This window comes from Paramisgurnus dabryanus, chromosome 5 (assembly GCF_030506205.2).
Source record: "Paramisgurnus dabryanus chromosome 5, PD_genome_1.1, whole genome shotgun sequence".
Classification (NCBI taxonomy): Eukaryota; Metazoa; Chordata; class Actinopteri; order Cypriniformes; family Cobitidae; genus Paramisgurnus; species Paramisgurnus dabryanus.
Window position 1 is genome coordinate 46521592 of NC_133341.1, and position 26671 is coordinate 46548262.

The window sequence follows — 26671 nt, forward strand, 5'->3', positions numbered from 1 at the left end:
GCTTAATATAATTTAAAATGAGTTACAGTTGTCATAACGGGGCAAAATTAGACCACAAAAAAATTGTACCAGGCTATAAACATATGACATTCTGACATCTAGTGGATTTTTTAGCACAACATACCTCAAGCAAATGGTAGAGATAGCTCAATCAGCTTAGGTAGGCCTACTCCTCTCAATTTAATATTTTGACTAAAAATGTGCTCAACCATTTGGTTGAGAGGTAGTTAAAGGGTTTTAAAAAATTGGTAACACCTAAAATATTTAAACATTTTCTATTTAAATGTTTCACTTAAAGTGGCATTACCAACTGAAGTAATTTTTTAAGTTGATCCAACTTTTACTTTTTACAATGTTTAATACAGTGTCTACGTCCAAAATCTCTAATGCTGCCTTCAGGGAATTTACACCTTTTCATTGCATTTCTAGCGAGAAATTAATATTGTCATTTTAAAATATTAGATGTTATCACAAAGATGCTCTCTGTTTATATTTCAAACAAAATTCCATTATGCTGCCTATGAAGGCTGTCCGAATGCGTTTTACGGAGCTGCCGTCATGCCACTGAAGTCATTGCCTCATGAGGCAGCGAGGCAACAAGTCAGCTGCCTTCGGTAATTCCTTGCTAAGCAAGTCTGGTGTTTTTGTAGAGCAGTTGGTCATGCGTTTGATTCCTGGGGAACACATATAAGCCTACTGATTAAAAATATCTCTTGAATTCACTGTAAGTCATTTTGAATAAAAGTGTCTGTTATATGCATGGCTGAAAATGTATTGGTTCCCACTTCAAATATCATATATAACTGTTTAAAATTAAAACAATTACAAACAATTTTCTTTATGTAGGCTACTGTGTTTTGGACCATATTCCTCCTTAAACATGTAATGCTTTTAATGTGATTGAGAAGTTGCAGAATAGTGTTTTATTTGTTACAACACAACCATTATAATTTCTGCTAACCAATAAAATTGTCATTATAATCATTAAACCATACTATAACAGTTATTATTTTAGCAAGGTCAATAAAAAACTACTGTTTCATTAATGATGATCCTTTTTTAAAGATCACGTTCTTTCTGATCCCAGTTTTTAAACCCTAGTTAGTGTGTAATGTTGCTATAATAGCATAAATAATACCTGTAAAATGATAAAGCTCAAAGTTCACTGCCAGGCCATATATTTTCTTTAACAGAATTCCATCTTCCGCCACAAGGGCGGCGATGTGCTCGTGCGCGCCTCTGGAATAATCAAGAGAAGAAGCAGCATCCGGGTATTGTTCAACCGAAACAGACACGGATGAGAGAAGGAGATTTCGGACTTTGGCGACAAAACACGGCAATTTTATCGGACGTTTCATTTGTTTTTGTTTGAAATGGCGGTATGTACATTAGTTTTTCGGTTTCTCACGACTTTAACATTTAGCGAAAGCTTAAAATTTCCAAAACCGCTATTCCTTTACTGAAACATGAATTGGAAAAATGGCGGACGTTAAAGCCGATAGACAGAAATGAATCGTAACGCTCAAAAGAGCGATTTTACTAATATTCTTCATGATCATCTTTAAAAGTAATATCTTGTATTGAATTCTATCACAAGTTTATAATCTTTCAAGAAGTATCATCAATTTAACAGACGAACGAGCTAGTTAGCTAGGTGCTAAAGTAATGCAGTTTGGGGTTTTCATCCTTCGTGTGTGCCATGATATATACATGTTCATATTAAGAATGATTACATATAATTTTGTGATATGTTTTCAATCAGGCATATGACGCCGACTTCAAATCTCAGTCAGACGAGGACCGTCGACGGTTCGCACCTGAAACCTCGAAAAGCTCGCGGAGTTCGAAGCATTGCTCCCGGTCCAGATCACGTTCTGTAGAGCGGAAGCGCAAATCAGGTACGTATTTGTTTGTCTTGAAAGTCACATAATTTACATTTCCAATTACATGTCCTTTTGGCAGAAAATACAGTTTTCAGTATGTTTACTTTCAGGTTATCATCCATAGATATTTTCTGAAACCCAAATATTTTTCTGTTCATTCCCCCCCTCCCCTATAAATAACACTACTGAAGATATTCTTAAGTTAAACCAAAATTTTTACAATAATTTGTTAATATATTGTTTGCATTAGCTAACAATGAACAATAGTTTTTACTAGGGCTGCACGATTAATCGTATTTTTTATCATGATAACGATATGTGCGCCCCACGGTTAGTTTAAGACAATCGTCGCGATTAATGTGTAAAAACCAAGCACAAAGCAGACGGTCTAGAATCAAGCAATGTGTTTGCTTGATATGGGCGGAGTGGATATTTGCAAGCGCGGTCTGTGTTATGGTAGAATTAAGTTGGCATCACGAGATTTACATTCATTCATCTTCAACGAAAATAATGGCAGAGCAATAAGAAGAAAGTACAGAAATACGTACGTTAGTTCCCCGAAAAGGGTCATATACTCCATTGTTTGGATATTTCGGAATTGAGGAAAGCGTTGTTGATTAGGTTAGTTACGAGTCTTGTGCAAACTGTGCTTTTGTTTCGTCCAAACGTGAAATATCCAGATTTTTAAAAGCTGAAGACACAAGCCGCAACCATAAAAAAACCAGATCATCCACGACATACAGATATATGTTAAAATTGGCTCGAAACCCGACAAGAGGGGCCTTTTTACGTCCCTCTTGTCGGGTTTTGGGCCAATTTTAACGTCACAGTTGATACGCAGGCTTTTTTAGGCTTCTTCATCTTTTTATATTTTTAAATTTAATTAAAAGAAACGTTTAGCCATTGGTGATTGTAAAAGAAAGACATTTAACCTATCGCACGAGTCCGCTACGCACACACATACATTCACAATGCACCTGTTGCAAAGGTGTTTAGCGTCTCCGCTTGCAGCACCGGGGGAAAATATAAATGGGGGACTGGATTAAAACCTTAAATACTGCACATAATCTATGCACACAGCATCTAAGACAAAATCTATAAAAGACTTCTTCCTGTAGTCATGTAAGAAAGCTTTGTCATTTTTTTCTTGTTTGAGAAGCCTTTTTTTCTTAGTTTAACTGTTTGATACATACTGTTTGATACATGAATAGCCATGTTCTGTGTTAAAGCATTACATTTTAATTGATGCATAGCGAATGTGTAAGGTAAGGCAACCTGCATGTTTATTTCGTTTCATGTTTATTTCATTTCATTTTGTATAGTCACTTTCATTATTTTCCTGCACTCCATCGCGACTGCAAGATGCAGACCAGCCTGCCTCCGCTTTTTAAAAATAGTGTTGATAATAAACATTTAAATAAACATTGTTATATGCTGAAAATATATATTTTATATAAATGTTATTTTAGGCAAGTAAAGTGTTAATTTGAGAGGCTCAATTGATCAAACATGTCGTTAACTTGCAGTCGGCCGCTAACTGGTCATCATCAAAAACCTTAATTTAACAAACACAAAATGCTCTAAAATGTAAGCAATAAAAGATATTTAATTATTTTGACAGTTAAAACAAAACTGAACTGCTTTAATTGCTGTAAGAGTATTAGGGATGGGCGTTTATCGCATTTTTTCATTTCGATTAATCCATAGGTCTGAAGAACGAGTACTCGATTAACTGGGGGCGGGGCAATCAAAGGGGCGGGGTGTATACGTCATGGTGAAAATGAAAATATTTTTATTAAAAACACTCAAATAAATCAACTAAGTTATGTACAGAAAGTTTTACTCACGTTGTGGACATGCATAACAGTGCACTTTAAACACGTCCAGTCAAAGCACAAGCTTCATAACATTAACCAGCTTTAAGTCTTTTGCTATCATTTTAGCGATTAGCTGTGTTGTGTTGTCCCCTTACCTGTTCTCAGTCAAGATGTAATGTTAATGCTCGTATGGCTCTCTGGGATCTCTTGGCATTTGATGTTTAAATATAAGATGATAATCCATTCAACACTGACGGCGCTGTACATTTTGCACCTGACCGACTGTATTTCCGAAAATCACGGCATCCTTTTAAACCATAGTGCCTCAGTGATGTGAGGTGTGGCCGGCTTCACGGGATTGGCGAGATCGGCGGGTTGCCGCGTGGCCGGCGCGCAAAATTTTCTGTTTTTTTTTTAATTATGCATGGTAATATTATGTCATATGGCGGTCTGCGTAGTTCAACACGACGTCAAACAAGCATCTCCAGACCCAGTCTTTACTACCACAGACGCCTGTAACGCTAACCAGACATCCATATGCCGCCATAACCACAATAAATAAATAAACCCACATGATCATCGTTTTCGTGATCGATCATCGATGCCACGTTCAAGTACTCGAGCAATCGGGGACTCGTGCCCATCCCTAAAGAGTATCGGCTACTACAATTGAATCTGTGTAAGAAGTAGTTATTTTGCTATTTCTGCGGATTTCTTTTGCAAAATCTATGCAGAATTTTGCGGAATAATTTTAAATGTTTTAAAAAGAAAATGGGAGCTGTGAATATTACAAAACAATAAAATATTTTATAATATATAATATATACATGGCTGTAATGTGTAATAAAAATACTGAATTGAATAGAAGTCCTTCACTTAGAGAATGATCGTGATTTCTAATCGTGATCAAAAGTTTAAGCAAAACAGTCCAGTCGTGATCATAATTTTTCCAGGAATCGTGCAGCCCTAGTTTTTACTAATACATTTTTAATGTCAAAACAATAGTTGTGTCTGCTAACATTAGTTAATGCACATTGCACAAGCATGAACCATTGCATTGGCATTTAATTAACATTAACAAGGATTATTAAATGATGATAAACTATATTGCTTATTGTTAGTTCATGATACAAGCTTATTTTGTTACCATTTTGTTTATAGCAAAATAGGGTTTAAAGGTGCCATAGAATAAAAAACTGTATTTACCTATGCATAGATGAATAATAAGAGCTCTGTACATAGTAATGACATATCGTGAGCCTCAAACGCGTTTGTTTCCTAATTTCTATGTAAACCTCATACATGGAAAAGAGGCCAATCTCAACAGAACACCCACTGTGCCGTCACCCCTGATATGCATGCCCCACCATTAAATTACACATGAAATTAATTACAAAGTTGTTAAAATGCTAAAAACAAAGTTGTGAAGTTGCAGAGTTAGCGCTACATGCTAATTAAATCTATATGCTAGCGTTTAGGCTGAAATTCTACTATTGACGTTACAGTTACGTTTTGCAGGTCCATACTGAAAAAAAACACACAAACTTAACACTTAGAAACTTCCATTAACAATCTCCCAAAAAATTTTTGTTCCTCAAAATCTATATTTTTGTCTAATATAGGCTCAAACATATAAGGTCTGGTTATTAATGTGAGCTACTGACATGAGCCTCAGAGCAGAGCTCAACATTATTATTCATGACCCTTCCAAATAGGACAAAAATAGACCATTTCGTTCAAAGGACTAATCCTGGGGTTGTAAATGGACATGTAAAAACTTTCTGGATCATTTTTGCACTTAAAGTTACATACCTTCTATTTAAATATCAAAAACAATTTAACATATTAATTCAGTGCATTCTTTGGCACCTTTAAAATCTAATATTGTTTATTATAAATGTTACTTACAATGGTCAAAGAAGATGCCATGGAGTTAAAGTCAATCTTAACAAAATTGTTTGGTAAGTATGGTAAGTAAGATTTGTTTTCTGTAAGCTAAGCCACACCCATTCATTATTTACAGGTAAAGTAGTCAGGGCACTAATAAGGGAGTCGGCCATGTCTTTCTAGTGCACTGAAATGTCCAAACACCCACATTCGAGAGCATGTGCACGTTCAGTAAATGTTCATTTCAAAATGTTTATGTATTCATTTAAAAAAATGTATAAAATATAATAATAAAAATAAAAAATAAATATGTTTTGGAATTTTTACACTTGCTAAGTGTGTCCCATCAGGTGACATGCATCATACATGCATGCTTGGGATCTTCACGCCCACTAGAACACTTGGGCCAAATGCTATTTGGACGCAACCTTAGTCCACAATGCAACACAAAAATCTGAATGGCTAAGTTGTTTGCTATTTTTTCTTTTAGGAGACAAGAGGCACAGACGAAGCCGGAGCAGAAGCAAAGAGGTAACTAATTTTCGTCCATTGAAGTCATGTAGACCTATGTTAAACTGGTCACAGCATCAGTAATTTTACAGCTGGCATTTCTAGTTTTAGCACAGGGTAAGTATGAAGCTTAGACAAGAATGAAATGCCAGACTGAGAAGCAAACACTGAGATAATCGCATCTAAGCGCATGTAATGTGATCTTAGATTTTCTTAAATATATGTTACAGATGAAGAGATTTGTTTGGGAGCTTTTTGAACGTCCTGTATTTAGATCACATGATAACATTTCTATAATAAATTATACTCAGCGTGCTAATGCACGAAGAGACACACTGAACAGAAGACGCTGCTGACAGATAGCAAAATTATATGCCTACTACCTGGACAGGTAACTATCAGTCATTCAAACTTACTTATTAAAAAAAAGACCTATCACTGTTTGTCACACAACCCAAGTTAATGCCTTTTTTGTAGTCACTAGCTGAGATTTACAATTGAAACAGTGAGTGATCTTTTCCCACCCATGTAAATGCATGCACATAGGACAATATGTAAATAAGAATTGAGCATTAAGTTGGATTTAATTATTCATGTAATTTTTAAAGTAAACATGAAACAACCTTCACATTGCAGATTAAAACCAAATATTGGCTGGGAAAAACAATTATTGCTGTAATCTGTATTACATTAATGTTTAAAAAGACTGCATTGCATATAAAAGTATCCTAAATATGTTGCTTATGGATTATAGATCGCATGAAATATTAAAAGTTCGAAAAATTGAAAGTTGCGTCGGATGCGTAAATTTTTTTTTTTTAAGTAAATCATGTTCATTTTGATTTCATGTTTACTTTAATGCTTTTCCAAGTCAGGTAAAATACATTAAATGTAATTTTGCAATAATGTGATTTCTGAAAAAGGTCTTTTTCACTCCAGGATCGTTCTGTTTTTCACAGTGTTTGTGAATTGTGTTTAAATGTGCTGGTTAAACGCACTGAATAATGAAATGAACACTATACACCTTGCACTCGTTGGATGGTGGTGGAAGTTGGGATAGGGTTCATGTAATTGATAAAGTTAAAGTGTTTGTCTTGTCAGAATACTTGGCAAGTTTGTTCTTAAACAAATGTACTAACTCTCTTTGTTGCACTATTTTCCTGAAAGAGACCAATTCTTCTTAAAACAGGTATGGAAGAAGGACTCTCTGAAATGTCGGAGCGGATCAGAGGAGATGGAGCTGTCGGATAAGGGCCACGATAGGCTGTCTGAAGAAAAGGAGGAACGGCAACGTCGTAAAGACAGGAAGTCCCCCAAGACGAGAAGCACGTCGAGATCACGCTCTCGAGAAAGGTGACGTGTTGACATTGAATGTGACACTTAAAATGTATTAAAAATTAATGTGCTAACCGGAATAAATGTTTTACTACAGACGACACCATAATCGAAACTGGGACAAAAAAAGATCTCGCTCACGCAGCGGTGACAAGAGATCGAGGAGTCGTGAGAAGAAGAGACGGGGCAGATCTCCATCAAACTCCAAAACCAAACACAGACATCGCAGCAGAAGCAGGTGGGCGAATTTTACAAATATATATAGTTTTAAGTCTAGCTAAATGAAACTCATGATTTAAATTCACAATTTTATTTAGAGAGAAGAAGAAGAGAGTGGAAAAAACGAGGAGGAGAAGTCGTAGCCGATCAGTCAGTCCTGTGGCTTTCAGGGGCAGAAACACAGCCATGGATGCTCAGGAGGCGCTGGCAAGAAGGTAAAGCATCACCTGGGTCATATACCAAATCTTGATTACATATTTTAGGTGCATTAATATAGCAAAACTAAGTTTGTTTAATAAACAAACAAATATGTTCATACTTTCAGGTTGGAAAGAGCAAAGAAACTTCAAGAACAGAAAGAGAAAGAGCTGCTAGAAAAACAACATCAGGAGAGAACAGCAGGCAAGTTTTCTGACTGTGGGCGTGATGTCTGAACATTGTATTCATCTAATAGTTTCTTGATTTGTTTTTTAACAGCAACGACTCCGTTGTTGTGTGACGCGGCCACTGCCGCGGCCGGCCCTGCTCTGAACGTTGCCGCTCTGCTGGCTTCCGGCACGCAGGTCACCCCGCAGATCGCCATGGCTGCTCAGATGGCGGCGCTTCAGGCCAAAACGCTGGCAGAGACTGGCATCGCTGTGCCGAGTTACTACAATCCCTCTGCGGTCAATCCGATGAAGTTTGCCGAGCAGGAGAAGAAGAGGAAGATGTTGTGGCAAGGGAAGAAAGAAGGGGTAAGGACATCCTTTAGGGCTGACACAGTGTCATAGTTGAAATTTTAGGATGATCAGTACCATGGTAAAAAAAATTATATAAGTGTAGCTACACAAAGAAAATAAATACTTTTATTTTTATGTTGTAGGACAACAAGTCACAGACGGCTGAGCTTTGGGAAAAGCTCAATTTCGGCAACAAGGACCAAAATGTTAAATTTCGCAAACTGATGGGCATTAAAGTAAGTGTCTTGTGTTATGTTGTCATTTCTACATTTTCTGTAACGTGTTCTCAATTTTGATTGACTCTTGTGTTACCATAGGGTGAAGAGGAAAGCGGTCCATCAGGAGGAGGAGCAGCAGCAGCAGCAGCTCACGAAGAAGATGGTTTGAAGACCTTGCAGCAGCAGGAGGAGATGTTTCGCAACCTGGACGTCCAGTACGAGATGGCACGATCGCAGACGCACACACAGAGAGGAATGGGCCTCGGCTTCTCCTCCTCTTTCTCCTCCAGGGGAATGGATGCCGTTTGAACTTCCTCTCTCGTCATTCTCCATTTTGTATTGTTGTCGACTTCCCAGCTGTAAGGCCGGTGTGTATCTGTTTGTAGAGAATGCTGACACGTTAGCTTGTGAAGATATCCGCTTCATCAGATCTGGCCGGGTTCGTCTCGGAAAAATTCACATGTAAATACAATTGATCACTCAAACATGATTTGTTGCTTGGTTTCTGGAAATCGTGTGTTTAATATTGCAGAGCTTTCGTTGAGATTTAGGGTGGGCATTGTAATTGTATAACTGTTTGTTTTTTTATTAAAACTGTGTTTACAGATGAATTCTTGTATAGTCTGATACGCCGATGTTAGCGGTATCTCAAATGCATGTGACGGACTAATACACACTGACATTGTTGGCCTAATACCAAGAATACTGTCAGTGTATCCAAAGGTAACAGATCTGTGTTTTATTTATGATTACTGAATCATATGAAGCTACAGCTTCACTTAGACATACCTGATGCACTGTCTACCTTGACAGTTTTGTGCTCGGATGTGAATGTTACATTGTTATCCATCAAAGTACAATATGAGAGGATGTGCTTCTATTCTGAAGTATTGTCACTATATAGCAAGGGCATCGAAAGGCACGATCCACACCCCCTTCAGACGTGACTCTGTAAAAAAACAGTGTATAGTAAACAGATCATAGCACAAAATAAACCTTGACACAAAGTGAAAGATTGATTTGAATTGAAACTATTATAGGACACAATTATACAACAGACATGGAGCTACTAGAGATTTGGTGGGTAATGGACAGGTGCAGGCAATGCTGGAAATGGCAGAACTGCACTGGGGGACTCTAGTTTGGAGAGGGGGGGTAAAATTCTTATATGGGTTTAAAGTAAAGATGCAATGATATTAAATTTTTCCATCGATAGCCCATTATTCAGACTGATATCTGCTCGTTCCGATAGTTTGGTGGTTTATTAACTTGCATTAACTACATTCTGAAGAGTAAATTTTCTGAATGTTTTTCATTCATATAATGATATTACTCACGTTACTCTATTTTGTGATAAATGAACACTTGCAGACAAGACATTTCTGATCTAACATCGCAGGGTCATGGTGGGGGGCACAATGACACATTAAATGTGTGGTCCCTGAACTAACACACCTTCTGTGTTATTCATTGTGCCGCCCACCATGGTCCTGCAACATTACATCAGAAATGTCTTGTCTGCAAGTGTTCATTTATCACAAAATAGAGTAACGTGAGTTACCAAGTCATTTAAATTTCAGTAATTGTAACTGCGTTACTTGATTTAAAAAAAAATACTTCGTTACATGCTCGTTACCGCTAAAATTAGTGGAATTACAGTAATGGAATTAATTGTAATGTGTTACTCTCATCACTGTTTTTAACACAATTTGTGTTGTCCCTTTCATTTATTTTAACATAAAATAACACCTTAAATGGCATGACACACACAAATTGTAAAAAATTAACACATAATTTTTTGCAGTGCACCAGTATTGTTTTTCATAAGGTTTGTTTGTAAAAACTACTTCAGTGCACCAGTATTGTTTTTCATAAGGTTTGTTTGTAAAAACTACTTCAGTGTCCTAATATAACTTAAGGCCTAGTCTTGAATTAATCTAAACCCTGTCCTGGAAACGGCCCCTAGGTGTTCATTTGTCACAGAGATCTGTGTGTTGATTGTGTAAAAAATTTTAATTTCAAATATTTTTCAAGTAAAATGTATTTAACTAGAAAGGGAAAATACCGCCCCTTAATCTGCACCATCCAGCCACAGCATTGCCAGTTTAGTGCAGAGATGAACTCATTTGCATTTAAAAGGCACATTTTTGCTCACGCCTACAAAATGGCAATTTTAACATGCTATAATAAATTATCTATATGGTATTTTGAGCTAAAACTTCAAATTTCACATTTATTTGACATGTCCCCTTTAAATTAAATCTATTAATAACACATTCCTCATCAGGCTTCTCAATAAAACATTAAATAAACACACAATTTTTTATTGCTTTGCAGATTTTAGCCAAGTAACATATTGAATTCCCTACCCTTGGCACAAATACAAAAGCTACATTTAGGATAGCAAACTCTTTGTGGAAAAGTGCAAATAGGTAAAATTTACATTGTAGAATTGAATTTCACTTTTATTTATTTATTGACCCCTTAAGTCTTAAATGATGCCTTAACCAAGTATCCCTTATTTGGATATTAAACTGGAATATAATACATGGGCCACTCCTGTGATAAGATTGTGATTGGCAAATTCGAGGATAAGCAATAAGATGGGATATTCGCTGTGCCTTTTCCATTCGTCTGCCTCTTCGCTCAAACCCATCCAGTGGGCGAGAAGATTCCTCATGGCCTCTGGGAAAAGTTCAGACGCCAGTTCCTCTGGAGGCGGCAGGTCTGTGATGTGTTCAATATGCTGGGCCTTAAAATCTTCAACCCGATGACTGATAGCGCCGTTAGCCGCGTTGAACTGCTGGCCGAGCCATCCTGAAATGGATTTCATCAGTGCGCTGGAGTAGATGGAGATCCTTTGAAAATGTGTTTGAAGCAGGGTCATCACCAAGTCCGTCAGTCTCCCCTCATCCGGCTTCTCGGTGATGCAACACTCGACATAGTCCAGGATCTTCATAGTGGTGTTTAACTGATCCTCTTCTATGTTTGTAATAAACTTTACTTTATCTCCAATGATGTTAAGTTTCTGACCAAGTAAAGCAGACTGGATTGTGTTCGATTGCTCTGTTGAGGAACAGTAGTCGTGGTCTGTAGATGATGAATTAGTGGACTGATCTGTAAATGCCTGAACGTTGTTCAAAGCCTTTTCTCCTTCAGAGTTCAGATGGCTTTGGGAGGATTCACATGTAACTGTTTGTGCCTCCTGAACATCCACTTGGGTGTCAAGATGATAGGTCAGGTTTAGTTTATCATCATCTATCCGAGACTTCCAAAGATCCTTATGAAATAAGATTTTTAAACCGTAAGAATATTTTAAGACCAATTTTAATCAAACAACCACACCTTTAACTTACTTGAAAGCACTCCATGACTGACAGCTGATCTTGTTTGCTATAAAGTTCAAAAGCCACTCGAAAAACACCATGTATACTATAAAACCACAGACTGTTACTGGAGAAAGGAAGTCTCAATCCCTGAAATCTGCAGTCTGGAGGTAAGAGAGAAAATATTAAAGGAAAACACCACCTTTTTAACATTTTACTATGTTCGTTCCTCATATTAGACAAATTAATACATACCTATCTTTTTTCAATGAGTGCACTTAATCTTTGTACAGCGGGTCATGAATGTGTTAGCACTTAGCCTAGCCCCATTCATTCCTTAGGATCCAAACAGTAGTTACACGACTAAGTGTGGTGGCACAAAATAAAATGTGGCAATTTTTTAAGCAGACAAAAAATGAGAACAATATTGTACGGCAGAAGAGCACTTAGTTTGCAGCACTTCAACCTCTGTGTGCAGTAACATCATCACTCCTGACTACTCTTGTTCAAACTTCCATCGATATTACTGCGACTAAGGTCAAAGTGCTGCAAACTAAGTGCTCTTCTGCCATACAATATTGTTCGCATTTTTTATCCACTTAAAAAATCGTCACGTTTTATTTTGTGCATAGGTGTAATTTACACTGGGGATGCTGGGGACATGTCCCCACCACTTTTTGAAATAGCTGATTTTGTCCCCACCACTTTTTGAAAGCATTTGGTTAAAATGATATGAAAAATCAAACAATACCTGTGCGATTTACATTGCAAAAATGACTTTCTTATTTAGAATTTTTATCTTGTTTTCAGTAGAAATATCTAAATATTCTTAAATCAAGATGCTTTTTCTTGATGAGCAAAATGACCTAAGAAAATGAGTCTCGTTTTAGACAATATACAATTTAAGTGAATTTGTAATTAATACAAGCAAAAATATCTGCCAATGGGGTGAGCAAAAAAATCTAAAAATAAGATTTCTTTTTTCTTAAACCCTTAATTTAAGCAAACTTTTCTCACCCCATTGGCAGATATTTTTGCTTGTTTTGAGAACAAATTCACTTAAATTGTATAGTTTTTGTCTCAAAACTAGACTTAATTTTTTAGGTCATTTTGCTATTCAAGAAAATACATCATGATTTAAGAATTTTTTGATAATTCTACTGAAAACAAGACAAAAAAAAAAATTCTTAGTATTTTTGTCTATTTACATTAAAAATATCTAAAAATTATTAAATTAAGATGCTTTTTCTTGATCTAGTTTTTAGACCAAAAATATCTAATATAAGTGATTTTGTTCATAAAACAAGCAAAAAAAATTGCCAATGGGGTAAGCAATTTTTTCTTGACTGTTTCTTGAATTTAGTGTTTAAGAAAAAATGTTTTTGCTTATCCCATTGCCAGTTTTTTTTTTTTTTGCTGGTTTTATGCACAAAATCACTTAAATTTTATATTTTTGGTCTAAAAACTAGACTTATTTTCTTAGGTCATTTTGCTCATCAAGAAAAAGCATCTTAATTTAAGAATTTTTTGACATTTCTACTGAAAACAAGACAATACTACTAAGAAAGAAAGTCAGATTTTCAAGAAAAAAATTCTTAGTATTTTTGTCTATTTACATTAAAAATATCTAAAAATTATTAAATTAAGATGCTTTTCTTGATCTAGTTTTTAGACCAAAAATGTAATTTAAGTGATTTTGTTCATAAAACAAGCAAAAAAATTGCCAATGGGGTAAGCTATTTTTTCTTGATTGTTTCATAAAAATGTTAAGATTTTTTTGCTTACCCCATTGGCAGATTTTTTTTGCTTGTTTTATGCACAAAATCACTTAAATTTTATATTTTTGGTCTAAAAACTAGACTTGTTTTCTAAGGTCATTTTGCTCATCAAGAAAAAGCATTTTAATTTAAGAATTTTTAGATATTTTTACTGAAAACAAGACAATAATACTAATAATTTTTTTTTCTTGAAAATCATTTTTTGCAGTGTACGACTACAGTTTTGTGGTCCAGGGTCACATATGTTGCATTGTATGCTTATGGTGTGTTTTCTTTTACATATTTAATAAATTTCATTGTAATCATTGACTTAACATTCTGCTGTTTTCTACAGTATGGTGCTTTGGCACTGTTCAGTTGAGCTGGTGTTGTAGGGACTGTTACCTGTGCAGTCAACATTGTTGAGGGTTTTATGCTGAGTATTTTCATGTTGTTGACCGGCCTACACTATGCCCATTTTTTATGTTTTTCAATATTTTTCCCGTCCTTCTGTAATGTTTTTTCATCTGATCTTTTGTCCCCACCAGTTTTCAACACAAACTGACGCCCCTGATTTTGTGCCACACTACTTACTCGTGTTACTACTCATGTGACAGTCTTTAAATAGGGAAAACATGGAAGTGTTTGGTGGACTGGCCTCTAAATTCATCCCTGTTTGGATCCTAAGGAATGAATGGGGCTAGGCTAAATGCTAACACACTAACGACAAGCTGTACAAAGATTAAGTGCACGCATTAAATAAAGACAGGTATGTATTAATTTGTCCAAGTTGAGGTAAGAACATAGTAAAATATTTAAAAAACGGTGGTGTTTTCCTTTAAGCACTGAAATAAACAGTTCATCATTTTTGAAACTACAAAAGATTATCAGAGTACCTGATGAGAAAACTAGTTTAGTTGCTAGTCCTCGCTTAGCAAATTTGGCATGATATCTGGGTTGGTTTTCACTGCGTATGTCTGTGTCTGAGAACAGATCAGCTCCAAGAAACAGAGGAACCATCGGATCCTACAAAATAAAAGTACGTAAAAAAAGATAAATTACAACTTTGTAAGGAATCGAAATAAGGTTAAAATATAAATTAATAAATATATTAAATAAATAAATTGCTAGTAGTGATCTTACCTCATTAGTACCTTCTTTAGCAACTTTAAATGACTTGTTGTTTACAAGATACAAGTGCCGTATTTTTCTTTTACCGCATTGCCAGTTTGACATATTGATGAGAGAAACCCCACCAGATGTCATGATACTGTAAAAAGACAACCATTTCCACAAAAAAAGTAAAATGCCTTGAGATGTAAAATATGTATTTAAAAATTATTACACGCATTATTACATTTATTTAATATAAAAATAAATATTTTTAATACTTGCTTGGGTGTTCTTCAGCGGTTGTATTTTGTTCTCGCGTTCCCACTGCATACGGTTTCCGGTCTCTCATCCAATCAGCGCCTAGCGTCAGCGCGTTTTTACCGATCAGCCCTTCGAACCTAGAGACGTCACAGTGATCATCAAACATGGCCGAGGTTGATTTTGGAGACACCGAACTGTTCGATCAGTTCGATGAAGTGCAGGTCGTAAAACACATTCGCTTTAATGAAGAAGATGAAGAGGACTCGGGGCAGCCGCGCAAGTGTCGACAGACGTTCGACGCGTACGAAGCCACAATCGCGCGTTTGAACGCAGAGAATATCCTTACAATGAGACCTGGTGCTTTCTCTTTGCATTTGAAATGCATTTAGGCGCTCTTCTATAACTTACTTTAGAAAAGTCTTGTTTTTCACTACAACTCTAAGTCATGATGACGTGCACCACAGTGTGCTCAGCCGAGATTAAAAGACCACGTGGAGAAACAAGTAGTATTTCTTCAGGTGTTTGTGTTTATCAGTTATGGATGTTGCAATGGGCCAAATAAGATTATATAGTTTTAGTCTCGGTGTTAAACGTAGTAACTCACCCACTTAGACTTTTTATTATGGTCGATAGTTGTGAGTCTACATTGTTTTAAAAGCATACAGCTTACCCTGTCTCAAATGTTAAGTCCTGCTGTGACGTCATACATCAAGAATATACAGCATAGAAAAATGGCGAATTGTTTTGATAAATAAGACTTTTTTTGTAGTTTTAAACAATTCAATGTATTTTGTACCTTAACAAAAGTCTACATGAGGAACTGAAGAGAAAGTTAAATGTATTAAGTCGTCCTATGTGAGTATATGAAACATACAATTTATCAGTATACAGTTAAACTAAGCATCTGTGTGTAATTGTAAATGGTTTGTTCGCTCATTTTCATCCCAGAGGTATAAACGTTGAAAACCCCAAAACCGATGGACCTCTCTGCCAAGTTCTTTATGGAAACAGTAACATTTCCAAGTAAGTTTTTGTTGCAACCTGTCCTAATTTCATCTTATGATACTTCTTATTGAGCGAACAAGGTAAACAAGGCTATATGTGATTGTGTTTACAGGCAACATCGACAAGAAATCGAAGACTTCATCTGCTGTCTTGTCCAGAAACACCTACATGATGCAGGAGGATCTGCGCCTAATGTCAAACCACATGTACATCTTTAAGTCTTGTATTCAGAAAGGGATTTGTTATAAATATTCTCGATTACAAACTCAAGCCTTTATTTCTTCCTCAGTATTCAAGTTTTGTCATGGAGAAGAGCTATAAACTGCAGGAGTCATGTACCACTAAACTTATCAAAGATGCTTTCAGTGTGAGTACCAGAGATGTTTGTCGGAGAACAGATATTTTTTTATTCTTCATTAAATAATTTTGAACAGCGTTAAAGTATAGTATTTATTGAGTGTGTGTGTGTAGTATTTGGGGGGAAAATTCTGATAAACATGCTTAAATATTTTTTTTTATAAACATTCATCACTTGTTGACACTTTTGCCAGAACTAATACATATTAGTATGTTTGTTTTGCTTTTGTAGGTGGTGGGAAGTGTTTTGTACTTTACCAACTTCTGTGTTGACAAACTCGGCCAACCACTGCTGAATGAAAATCCCCAGCTGACGGGATGGGAAGTTCCAAAGTATCCTGACGTTTATAGTTAGCTTGGCAACTTAAAATTGTGGCGCTTTTAATCATTTAAAAAAGTCTTTCAGTTTGTTTGCCCGTATCTGTGCATCACTGTTCCTGAATCACGATTGCAAAGATACCAGCAGGTCTTCGGGCAAGTTATTGCTCTTGAGGATCAAGAGATCCAGATTAAAGGGAAAAGGTAAAATCGCTTTGCAAGCCAGTATGCTGAAAAGTTTGTGTAGGTTGCCATATGTAATGGCAGGTGCGCAGCACAGACAGATTCTTATTGCTCGCATACTGTATGTGTTTGTCTTTACAGGCCGAAACCTTGCTGTTTTAACTGCGGTTCCGAAGAGCATCAGCTGCGAGATTGTCCAGAGGTGCGGATCTTGATCTTATTGAATAATTTAAAACATAAAACATAATTTAATATCAGATCTATTTAAAGTCTTCCTTCTGTTTAAGCCTAAAGATATGGCTCGCATCAATGAAAAGAGGAAAGAGTTTTCGCACAACAACAACAACAATCAGAGCAACCAACGGTACCACGCAGAGGAGGTCGAGGAGCGGTTTGCAAAGTACAAGCCGGGAAAAGTGAGGTCAGCCGTCTTTTACATTTATTTTATTGGCCTAGGCAACAAAATTACTTTCAATGATTTAACGATCAAGATGCAATAATACACAAATGTCTTTGTGTAGTCAAGAGCTTTATGATGCCCTTGGAATCACAGCAAACGCCCTCCCTCCATTCATATATCGCATGCGGGAGATGGGTTACCCACCCGGCTGGCTAAAAGAGGCAGAGATGGAAAACTCAGGCTTGACGCTGTATGATGGTAAATGTGATTTTTGAAAGATAACAAAAATTTTGATTTATGTTAAGATATGTTTTTAAATCGTATAATTCAACTTGTTTTGCAAGGATCAAATGATGCTTCTGAAGATGACCAAAGTCAGAAGATCTCGTATGATGTCTCCAAGTTGGTTGATTTTCCTGGATTTAATGTTATGACTCCACCCAATGTCAGGGATGTAAGTACACAAAATTAATGTATAAAATAATGATGTATTAGGGCTTGGCAGCGTGACTGTGTATAACTTGCAAATGTAAAAATGTGTCCATGTATCACCATTTATTCAGTTCCAGTAAAGGGCGATTTATAGTCGTGCGTAGGTCCTATCCGTAGCCTGTGCGTAGCTCTGCGTAGCCTGACGCGCACCTCACAAAATTTCTAACAGTGCGTCGGCTCTACGCGGACCGCAAGCTCTGTGATTGGTCCACCAGAACCCGTGCCGTCAGGAAAAAAAATGCGTCATAGGTATTTCCGTTTGAGATGGTGAAAACAAAGATGAGCCAAGTTGAGGAGTGATTTAACTCAAACTGCAACATAAGTCGCTGTTTATTTACTTCCATCATTGCTGGTCTTCTCAAATTATACACAACAAGTTGCTATTTCTTCTTCGTTTGTGGGTTAACTTGCTTAGCTTCTTCTTCTGTGACGACTTCTGCTGCTACTGTGGTTACACGCGTGATTACTGCCAACCAGCGGTTTCGCGTGTGTTTGCACGTCGACGCGGATGGCGACGCACAAGTATAAATGAAAACCGACGCGGAACCTACGCCGTCGCTGCTATGCCGTAGGACCTACGCACGACTATAAATCGCCCTTAACACTGAGCAACTATAAGTGTTGCTTTCTGTGTAGACTACTTTACTGATTATAAACTATATGATGGTTGGTTTTTATTGGTGTAAAAGTCGTTTTATGTAGTTATCATTTGAAAAGCAATTTTAATTTAGCTTTAACTCTGTTAGATCCGTTAATTTAATTTCCACTGAAACAGGAAGCTTGGGTGGGGCATATTGAGTGTCCCCTCCCTTTTTTAAAACAGACAATAGCATTTAGTGTAGAAACCAAAGTGCAGAATGATGTCATAAAAATGATTCATCTGTATTGCCAGAAACGAGACCCTGAGTGCGTTTACATGCAATGAATAAGTGAATAACTATCAAAAATCTGCTTATAGAAACCTGTTTTCATGCGTTTACACGAAAAGCAATTAACTGCATGTTCCGAAAACACAGGATTTGGAGATTTGTCACAGACAATGACGTCACCGCCTATGTACATCTAATCATTCAAGCTGGCGGGATATCTGTCTCAAGCTATACTGTTGTATCTCTTCTCATATCCAAAGAAATGTACCCGACCTGAAATGACCTCAATAACCCGATGTGGATATTTTTTTTAAGAAAGACCTGACTCAAGACAAACCTGACAAAATTAGACCCAAGTCTGACCTGATCCAGTGCAATTTTTTTTGACCCGAATGTAAACGGCACCGACGTGTGTGCAGTCTGTAGCCTGCAGCCCTGCACGCACCAGACAGACAGAAAGTAACCCTGCAACCAATTTGTCCTGCTGCTCCACTTTTTTGATTTGTTATCTGACGACGACACCAAGCTAACCGCTACAGTGTGCATTCAATATTAATTGACAGGATTGGCTCAATGAAAATAAACATACCGCCACCCACAAGATGTCGCAACCGCTTTTTTCAAACGGTGGGGTTGGAAAAGGACTCGATGCACACACGTAAGATAGTTTGGGGCTTGTCGGGTCCGTTCGGCAAAAACACATAGATTTTTAAATACCCGAGGGCACTAATATTATAACCGACCTTTGTCAGAGGAACCCATAAAACTTCTACACCCAAATCTGCTATAGTTGGACCTCAGATTTTCATATCTGGATCGGTGAAGACCCCTACTTTTCGTGTCTGCAGAAAATGTAAATGTAACAACTTAAGTGTTTTTTATTTCACAGTTTTTTTCTGCATTGAGCACAGACTTTTGAAAGTGCACTTACATGTAAATTCAATTTGAAATGTGGTTTTCATAAGTACTTTTTTTTACATTTCTAGAAATTGTTCACCAGACTATGATAATATTGATAACCATGTTGATTTTGCTCACTTTAACCGTGATTTAAAGGTCCCATTCTTTCGGTGTTTTAAAATTTTGATATATTCATCCTAAAACTGAAAAACTTCAATTTTGATTTCATGGGGACTTAAATAAATATTAATTTTATATACAGTGGTTATTATCTATTATAAAGACAAGGTGGCCTGTGCCATAACTAGCAACTACAATATTATACAAAAAGGAGAATATAAAAATCTAGTTACTTTTCAAGTTGACTTCCTGGATTAATTGCTGTAAAATTAAGAAATTGTTTCACAATTTTTAAACTCCTGCATTTGTTTTGTATACAGGACTACAGGTCTTTTGGGTCCATCCCCATGCAGCCCCAACACTGGAAAGAAAATTTCACTGCTTTTTTAACCAGCACTTTTCCAACAGTAAGAACATGCTGTGCAATATGTTTTTTAATCTTTAGTTTGTTGTTTTTCTAAATATGTCTACTCGAGTCACATGACTCGCACTTGTGTCCCAAATTTGAAGACTTGCGACTCGACTTAATTACAGAAGACTCTGTTTAGACTTTGACAGCAATGACTTGAGACTTGACATGGACTTGAGCCCTGTGACTCGGACAGACTTCATAATCAGATCAGAGTCCTTATCACTCTAGACTCCTGCAGTGTGCAATTGACCCGTTTTGCTTGACATCTCCGCTTCTGACAGCGCTGCCCTGTTTGTTTGATCGTCGCCCAGCAGAAACACAGAACGCAGGCATGAGAAACGAAAGGCGTGGTTGTGATGGTCACTGCGGCAAGCCTCATCATCACCATTACCACTGCTGTTAAATGTTAAACATTTTTTTCACTTCTTTTGTTTGTCCAACATCTTCTGCACCCTGGGAATCCCGCCCGCAACCTTCGCACTTTGACAGCGTGTGCTTTAATTTTAATTTATAAACACCTCACTGAGATCTGTTTTTATCAGACCTCTACTGTTTTTATTTAGTCCGTTACATATTTTAATTGCATGTGCATTTAAATGTATTTAAACCTCTATTAAAGGGACAGTAAGTAGGATTTTAAGTGTTATTAATCAAAATCAGTGTCTTTATTTATAAATATGGTCTCATTGGTGTCAAATGACCTATGCCAATGATCTGACTTTTCTTTGTAAGCTTAAAATGTCTTCTCTTTACTTGCATTGAACGGGTAGGTCCAAGGAGGCTTCCATGTCGTTCCGCCATACTGATAAACTATAATAGCAGAGAGGGACAAAAAGCACTAGTCTACCGCAAAGCGTTTCCACAACGCGTTTCCTCAACGCGTTTTTATTTAGAACACATGAACCAGCTGAAATGGACAAGGAGATCAGTGAGTACATAACGGCTACCGTAGCAAGGCGCTAGAGAGCACTATTCATTTGAATGCAAAATACAATTTCACCACTAAATGGGGTAAATCCAACTTGCTGTCCCTTTAAATTAAACCATAATCAAGATGTAATTCTGAGTTTAAAGTTATGGGGCAACAGGACTAAAGGTAATCTTAAATATAAGTTAAATCCATGATCAAAATGATGGGTTAAATGTAAATCAAGGTTTAAAGTTTGGTGCAACAGAATTATTAGATAAATCCTTAAAGGAATAGTTTGGCCAAAAATGATATTAAACCCATGATTTACCCACCCCCCAAGCTGTCCGAGTTGCATTGTGTTTGTTTTTCATATAAACACATTTTCGGATATTTTAGAAAATGTCTTGCATCTTTCAGTTGATTAAATGTAATGTTACGAGGTCCACGACCTTCAAGTCCAAAAAAAGTGTGTCCATCCTTCACAAAATAAATCCAAACGGCTCCAGGATGATAAACAAATGTCTTCTGAGTGTAATCCGCGCGGTGGTGTTGTAGAAATATCCATATTTAAAACTTTATTAACGAAAATAAATACCTTCCAGTAGCGCCGCCATCTAAGACTCCTCTGTATTCAGGAGAGAGTATTAGCGTAGTGTACGCACTTTTCTTAGTGACGTATGACAAATTCGGAGGGCGGGGGCACAGAGCAGCAGTAGAGTAGCCTCCGTAGGCTGCGTAAGCTCTCATCCTGAATGCGGACGCGACTAAGATGGCGGCGCTACCGGAAGGTAGTTATTTACGTTAATAAAGTTTTAAATATGGATATTTCTACAACAACACCCGGCGGATTACCCTCAGAAGACCTTTGTTTATCATCCTGGAGCCGTTTGGGTTAACTTGCCAAGATTCTTCTTCTTTGATGGTCGCGCTGCTACTGTGGTTACACGCATGGATACTGCCATCTGGTGGTCTGCGCGTGTATTTGCAAGTCGACGCGGACAACGACGCCAAAGTATAAATGAAAACCGACGTGGAACCTACGCCGTCGCGGCTACGTCGTAGGACCTACGCACAACTATAACGAGCCCTTCACAAACTAGGCAGCTAAAAATTGCACATAAGGCAAGTGATGATATGATCCCTTAAAATAATTTGAATTTAATTATTTATTTTACCAAATGAGCATCGTGTATAACTATTAAGTATAATACATTTTTCTCACTTTTAACTTTAAAGTTACTTTAATTTCTTTTGGGATAAACTAATTAATTAAATTCTTGTAAATCCAGTTTGCAGCGCATAGCCCCTAGATTTAGCGATCAGCTGCACATTATAAACTTAACATTTAAAGGGGACAGAGAATGAAAACATTTTTACTTTGTCTTTGTTGAATAATGGTAGTCTACCCGCATTCACGAACATACAAAAAGTGCTAGACATGCTTAAAATCTCAGTCTCATAGAAATTCCTCTTTTAGAAATGTCAGCCAGAAAATGGCCCAATCTGAAAAACTGATGCTTATGACATCACAGGCATCTCACTGCCCCTCCACTTTAAAATAATTGGCTACAATTTTTGAGTGGCAGCAAAGTCAGCCAATCAGTAATGAGATTGCAAGTTAAACCAGTAGGGGGAGCCAAATAGGTGCAAAACCACTTGTTTAAAATCCCACACCCTAATAGAGCTATCTGAGAGAGGTTTTTAGGAAGCTTCTAAGGCATTACAGACCCAAACAAAAAAATTTTGTCTACATGTCACATCACAGAACAAGGATAAATACCCCATTCAATCATTCTATGTCACATTCAACAACACTTTAACATTTATTTACATATACTTGAAAATCTGAATATTTAATATTTTGCAGGATTTCACGTCACTTGATATGTCGTCATGGACATAGACATGAAAAATATTCATAAATTACAGCAATGTGAAAAAAATTCTACCTGCCTTCCTGATATAAAATTAATATAAATTTGATATGATTATTATTAATGATACACTTATTTGAGCAAAGAACACTAATGACTTTGAGACTTGAGCTGATGACTTGCAAACTCGACTTGGACTTGCCTATCTTGACTCGGGACCTGAATGCAAAGACTCAAGACCTACTTGTGACTTGCAAAACACTAACTTGTTCCCACCTCTGCGTCTACATACATTTCTCAATTTTTCTTCCACAGCCTAGTCCTGGTTCCAATAAGAGGCGTCATACATCTGAATTAATTCTCGGCCCTACCAAGAAGCTGAGGTCCAGTCCAGATCGTGAATCAGATATGGAAATAGAGTCAGGTACGAGTCTCAGACTTCAGTGTAAAGAGAGATTTCGTAAGCACAGATTGATTCTGTATGAATTAGGCATAAATGATGTAAAATGGTTCATAAAAGCTAGTTTGACTACATTAACAGTTACATAGAAGAGTAATTTGTTTAAGAGAGTGTATTGATAATTGCCTCTTAATTATTTATTGGAAAATAAACTATGATAATTTTAGTTCTTGGGGAAAACAGAAGTTTTAATCCACTTACAGATCAAGACAAGACTCCAATCAGATCAGAAGGTTTCCAGTTTCAACCACCACCGCCGCCTCCCGGTACTTCGTCCCCTGGCATTCTCCCACCTTTACCACTGGGAACGCCACCCTCCACACCCACCCCGCCTCCCCTCCCTAAAGGTACTCCACCAACATATAACTCTCCATCCAGTCAAGCAAGAGGCGTGACTGAGGGGGAGGAGTCAGAGGATGGGCTGACCCTGGAGGAACTGGAGGAGCAGCAGAGGCTTCTGCGGGAAGCCCTCGAGAACGCGGACACCACGACAAACAGTGACTCTGAGACCGGAGCATCCATGACTCCTGTGCCAAGCTCCCCCAGTGTCTGCACACCGTTGAGACTCGATGTGGAGGACGACGGAGAAAAGATTCAGACGGAAAACTCAGACAGTCACATGTATGAAGTCTTGAGCACGCCTGCTTCACCTGTTGTGGAACCGGTGAGCAGTGTTAGTGAGGATGAGAGAATGGATCGTGAACAGGAAAAAGCTTTGATTGATGAAAATGTGATGGACATGAGTGACATTATTGTACTGGATGAAATTTATGAGGAAAACGATAATCCTGACGCAACGGAAAGAACTGAAAATGTGACACCGGTTCAGAAGCAGGAAGCCAACGCTGAAGTGACTGAGAACACTGAGGAACCTGTGACAAGTAAAGTTACTTTCGTTCCTCACCGTAGCAAATTTGCAGCGGGAATAATTCCTTTTGAGGACACACCTGAGTTTACAGAGGTTGCTGAAGCGACAGGGGTTTACCTGAAGATTCGAGATTTGCTGAAAGGTTCCCCAAGAAATCAGGCCAAAAACAAGAAATAACGGATGTCTGTTTTTACATTTTTTCTTTTACTAGTTACCCAGTCAGTAGAATTTCGGTCTTTATCTGTTTTATAGGTTATCAACGATGCCTTTGGCATCATTTTTAAGAAAACGACAAGGTCTTGGTCTAAAAAACAGATGGAAAACACATTTGATCCATGTACCTGGACTGGCTTTTGTACTTAAGATTTAAATGTGTTTAATATTATTTTTATATTCTTCTTGTTAAATTTGTTGTTGGTAGGGTGATTATTGCTATGGTTGCTTGTTTGACCGCCATAGAAAATTTGCATAATTTGTGAATATCTTAAACTTTCTTAAAGATTTTGTCATTTGTTCACCTGTGTTGATCTCATTAAATTAAACATTTTAACTGGTAGATAAATCTTTTTTACTTTACTATAGACTATAGCGTCTATAAAGTAAATTCAATAAAACAATTCATATTATTATATAGACAAATATTTGACCCCAGAATGTTAAAATAGGCCAGTCAGATGACCAGACAGCTCTGCAATGGTAAATAAAATTTTATTACAATTTGGAGCTGGGCAGTAATTTATTAAATTTAGTCATTTTTAATTTATAGATTTATTTTCTCTTAATTGTACAGTACAGAAGATGCAACGCACGACTATTATTTAGGATGCTTTACTTTAATATAAATTTAGATTGCACTACTGGTTACCGACTTTCCCAGGTGTTCCTGTATCTCGGTAAGGAGAGCATTGCAAGGGTCATGGGTTCAATTCACACGGAACATAAACCGATACTGATAAAAGGTATAACTTAAATGCACTGTAATTCCCTGTTTACGTTACAAGTGACACAATCCCATTCCTTTTTAATGATGAGCTGGCGATTTCCAGCGACAGTGACCATTGGGTCATGTCCAGTGACGTGACAAATAAAAAAAAAAATCTTAAACTTTATGCAGATGATGAACGACTTTGAGGAGCGACTACCAATGGGAATTAAGTGTGGAGTTCACGCCATCCATCTTTCGTTGTTCTTTTAAGAATTAAAGCTGCAAGCAGCGATGGAAGGGCCCTCACACACATGCCCCCCGCCACCCAATGGCCCTAGGTATGCAGTAAATAGTGGGGATATGCATTTAGGTTTGTAATTATAGGAGGAATATGGTAGGTATATTAATGGTATTAAAATGTGCCACAACTCCTTTTTGCAACAGGTGGCGCAATTCCTAAAACACATGTTTGAGATTTTAAAGATTTTTAAAATATGCCAGTGCCATTGATTTGTCTCAAGATACACACCAGTAAAATTTTTCTGAGTCATTTTTATAAAAAAAAAATGCGTAAACACCTTAATTTAATTTGTATGTTTAAGGCTTCAGGCCTGTATGTTTAAGTAAATGTAAAGCATGCCTGCTCACATTGACAGCAGGTGGCACTATGACTGTAACTGAATATTGCCATGTTGATGTGTGCAGGTCAGGACCATTATAAAACCTGTGAGGTTTGGGGTAGGTCAGACATTGTATGCCTTCACATCAGCTTCCTGTTTCATGGCAAAACATCAAACTTTGTCAGGCCGCCACAGACACAATCTCCAACGACTTCAAGAAATTTGCAATTTATTATCGTAAAGGCTTTTAGATGAGACTGATAAAATAAGATATTGATCTGGTTAAATCTCTTTGAGTAGTAAATCACAGTAGCAAACATGGTATTTCCTGCAGCCTGTAGGTGGCGCACTGACTATCAATGAATTTTGGCATGTAGATGTGTTCAGTCCAGGACAGTTATTTATCATGGAAAGCGTAGGACAGATTGAATATTGTAAGCCTGAGTTAGAACAACCGATCAAGCCGATCAGTCTGCACAGCACTGCATGAACTCGAGCATACCTATTTCAAAAACCTCCAAGCAAAATCATTGCATAGCAAACAGTGCAGCTATTCTGAAAAACAAAAAAGCCCTAATCGGATCTTAACAATTGCGTTACACGGTGTGGACAGTCAGTAATTCAAATCAGATATGTATATAAACCAGATTTAAACTGAAAGTGTGAACAAACTCAAAGTTGCAGGTAGTTAAGTGTGCATGCAAAATAAGTCGCTTTAGATAAAAGCATCTGCCACATGCATAAATGTAATGTAAAGGAGTGCGCTAACCAGTGGGTGGCGCAAGTAACCAACTCCTGCTTCACACAACCTGTCGATCGCGCTGTTCCTGCATCGGGTCCTTGCAGTGCGATATCACCGTTTCTTCGCATTTTTTATGTGTTTGGCCTTCAATATTTTGTCTTCCCATAGGTT

General features: G+C 37.2%; 3 protein-coding genes across 6 annotated transcripts; 2 read left to right on the top strand and 1 right to left on the bottom strand.

The window, feature by feature from the left end:
* The first annotated feature begins 1232 nt into the window (after nucleotides 1–1232).
* rsrc2 (arginine/serine-rich coiled-coil 2) lies at nucleotides 1233–9601 on the top strand. 3 transcript variants are annotated; one of them, XM_065284477.2, is made up of 10 exons: nucleotides 1233–1379; nucleotides 1763–1898; nucleotides 6078–6118; nucleotides 7287–7450; nucleotides 7530–7670; nucleotides 7750–7866; nucleotides 7977–8053; nucleotides 8129–8385; nucleotides 8514–8606; nucleotides 8688–9601. In XM_065284477.2, exons 1-10 carry the CDS (start codon nucleotides 1374–1376, stop codon nucleotides 8895–8897), a joined length of 1242 nt encoding a protein of 413 aa, XP_065140549.1. In that variant the 5' UTR covers nucleotides 1233–1373; the 3' UTR covers nucleotides 8898–9601. The 3 variants fall into 3 exon arrangements, with proteins under 3 accessions (XP_065140549.1, XP_065140550.1, XP_065140551.1); XM_065284478.2 differs by lacking the exons at nucleotides 1233–1379; nucleotides 1763–1898; nucleotides 6078–6118 and adding an exon at nucleotides 6178–6488 and having other exon boundaries at nucleotides 7265–7450; XM_065284479.2 differs by lacking the exons at nucleotides 1233–1379; nucleotides 1763–1898; nucleotides 6078–6118 and adding an exon at nucleotides 6178–6488.
* Nucleotides 9602–10437: 836 nt separating this feature from the next.
* On the bottom strand, nucleotides 10438–26663 carry LOC135774408 (uncharacterized). Of its 2 annotated transcripts, XM_065284488.2 has the most exons (6): nucleotides 26528–26663; nucleotides 15063–15182; nucleotides 14815–14941; nucleotides 14568–14697; nucleotides 11945–12078; nucleotides 10438–11868 (listed from the first exon to the last, which is right to left on the bottom strand). In XM_065284488.2, exons 1-6 carry the CDS (start codon nucleotides 26626–26628, stop codon nucleotides 11107–11109), a joined length of 1374 nt encoding a protein of 457 aa, XP_065140560.1. In that variant the 5' UTR covers nucleotides 26629–26663; the 3' UTR covers nucleotides 10438–11106. The 2 variants fall into 2 exon arrangements, with proteins under 2 accessions (XP_065140560.1, XP_073670872.1); XM_073814771.1 differs by lacking the exon at nucleotides 26528–26663 and having other exon boundaries at nucleotides 15067–15190.
* zcchc8 (zinc finger, CCHC domain containing 8) lies at nucleotides 15107–24934 on the top strand. Its single transcript, XM_065284487.2, has 14 exons — nucleotides 15107–15381; nucleotides 15858–15900; nucleotides 15994–16068; nucleotides 16163–16256; nucleotides 16340–16417; nucleotides 16640–16740; nucleotides 16864–16929; nucleotides 17050–17110; nucleotides 17196–17329; nucleotides 17430–17566; nucleotides 17653–17762; nucleotides 20010–20096; nucleotides 23201–23309; nucleotides 23549–24934. The coding sequence occupies exons 1-14, from the start codon at nucleotides 15210–15212 to the stop codon at nucleotides 24388–24390; spliced, it is 2109 nt and encodes a 702-aa protein (XP_065140559.1). The 5' UTR covers nucleotides 15107–15209; the 3' UTR covers nucleotides 24391–24934.
* Nucleotides 26664–26671: the final 8 nt, after the last annotated feature.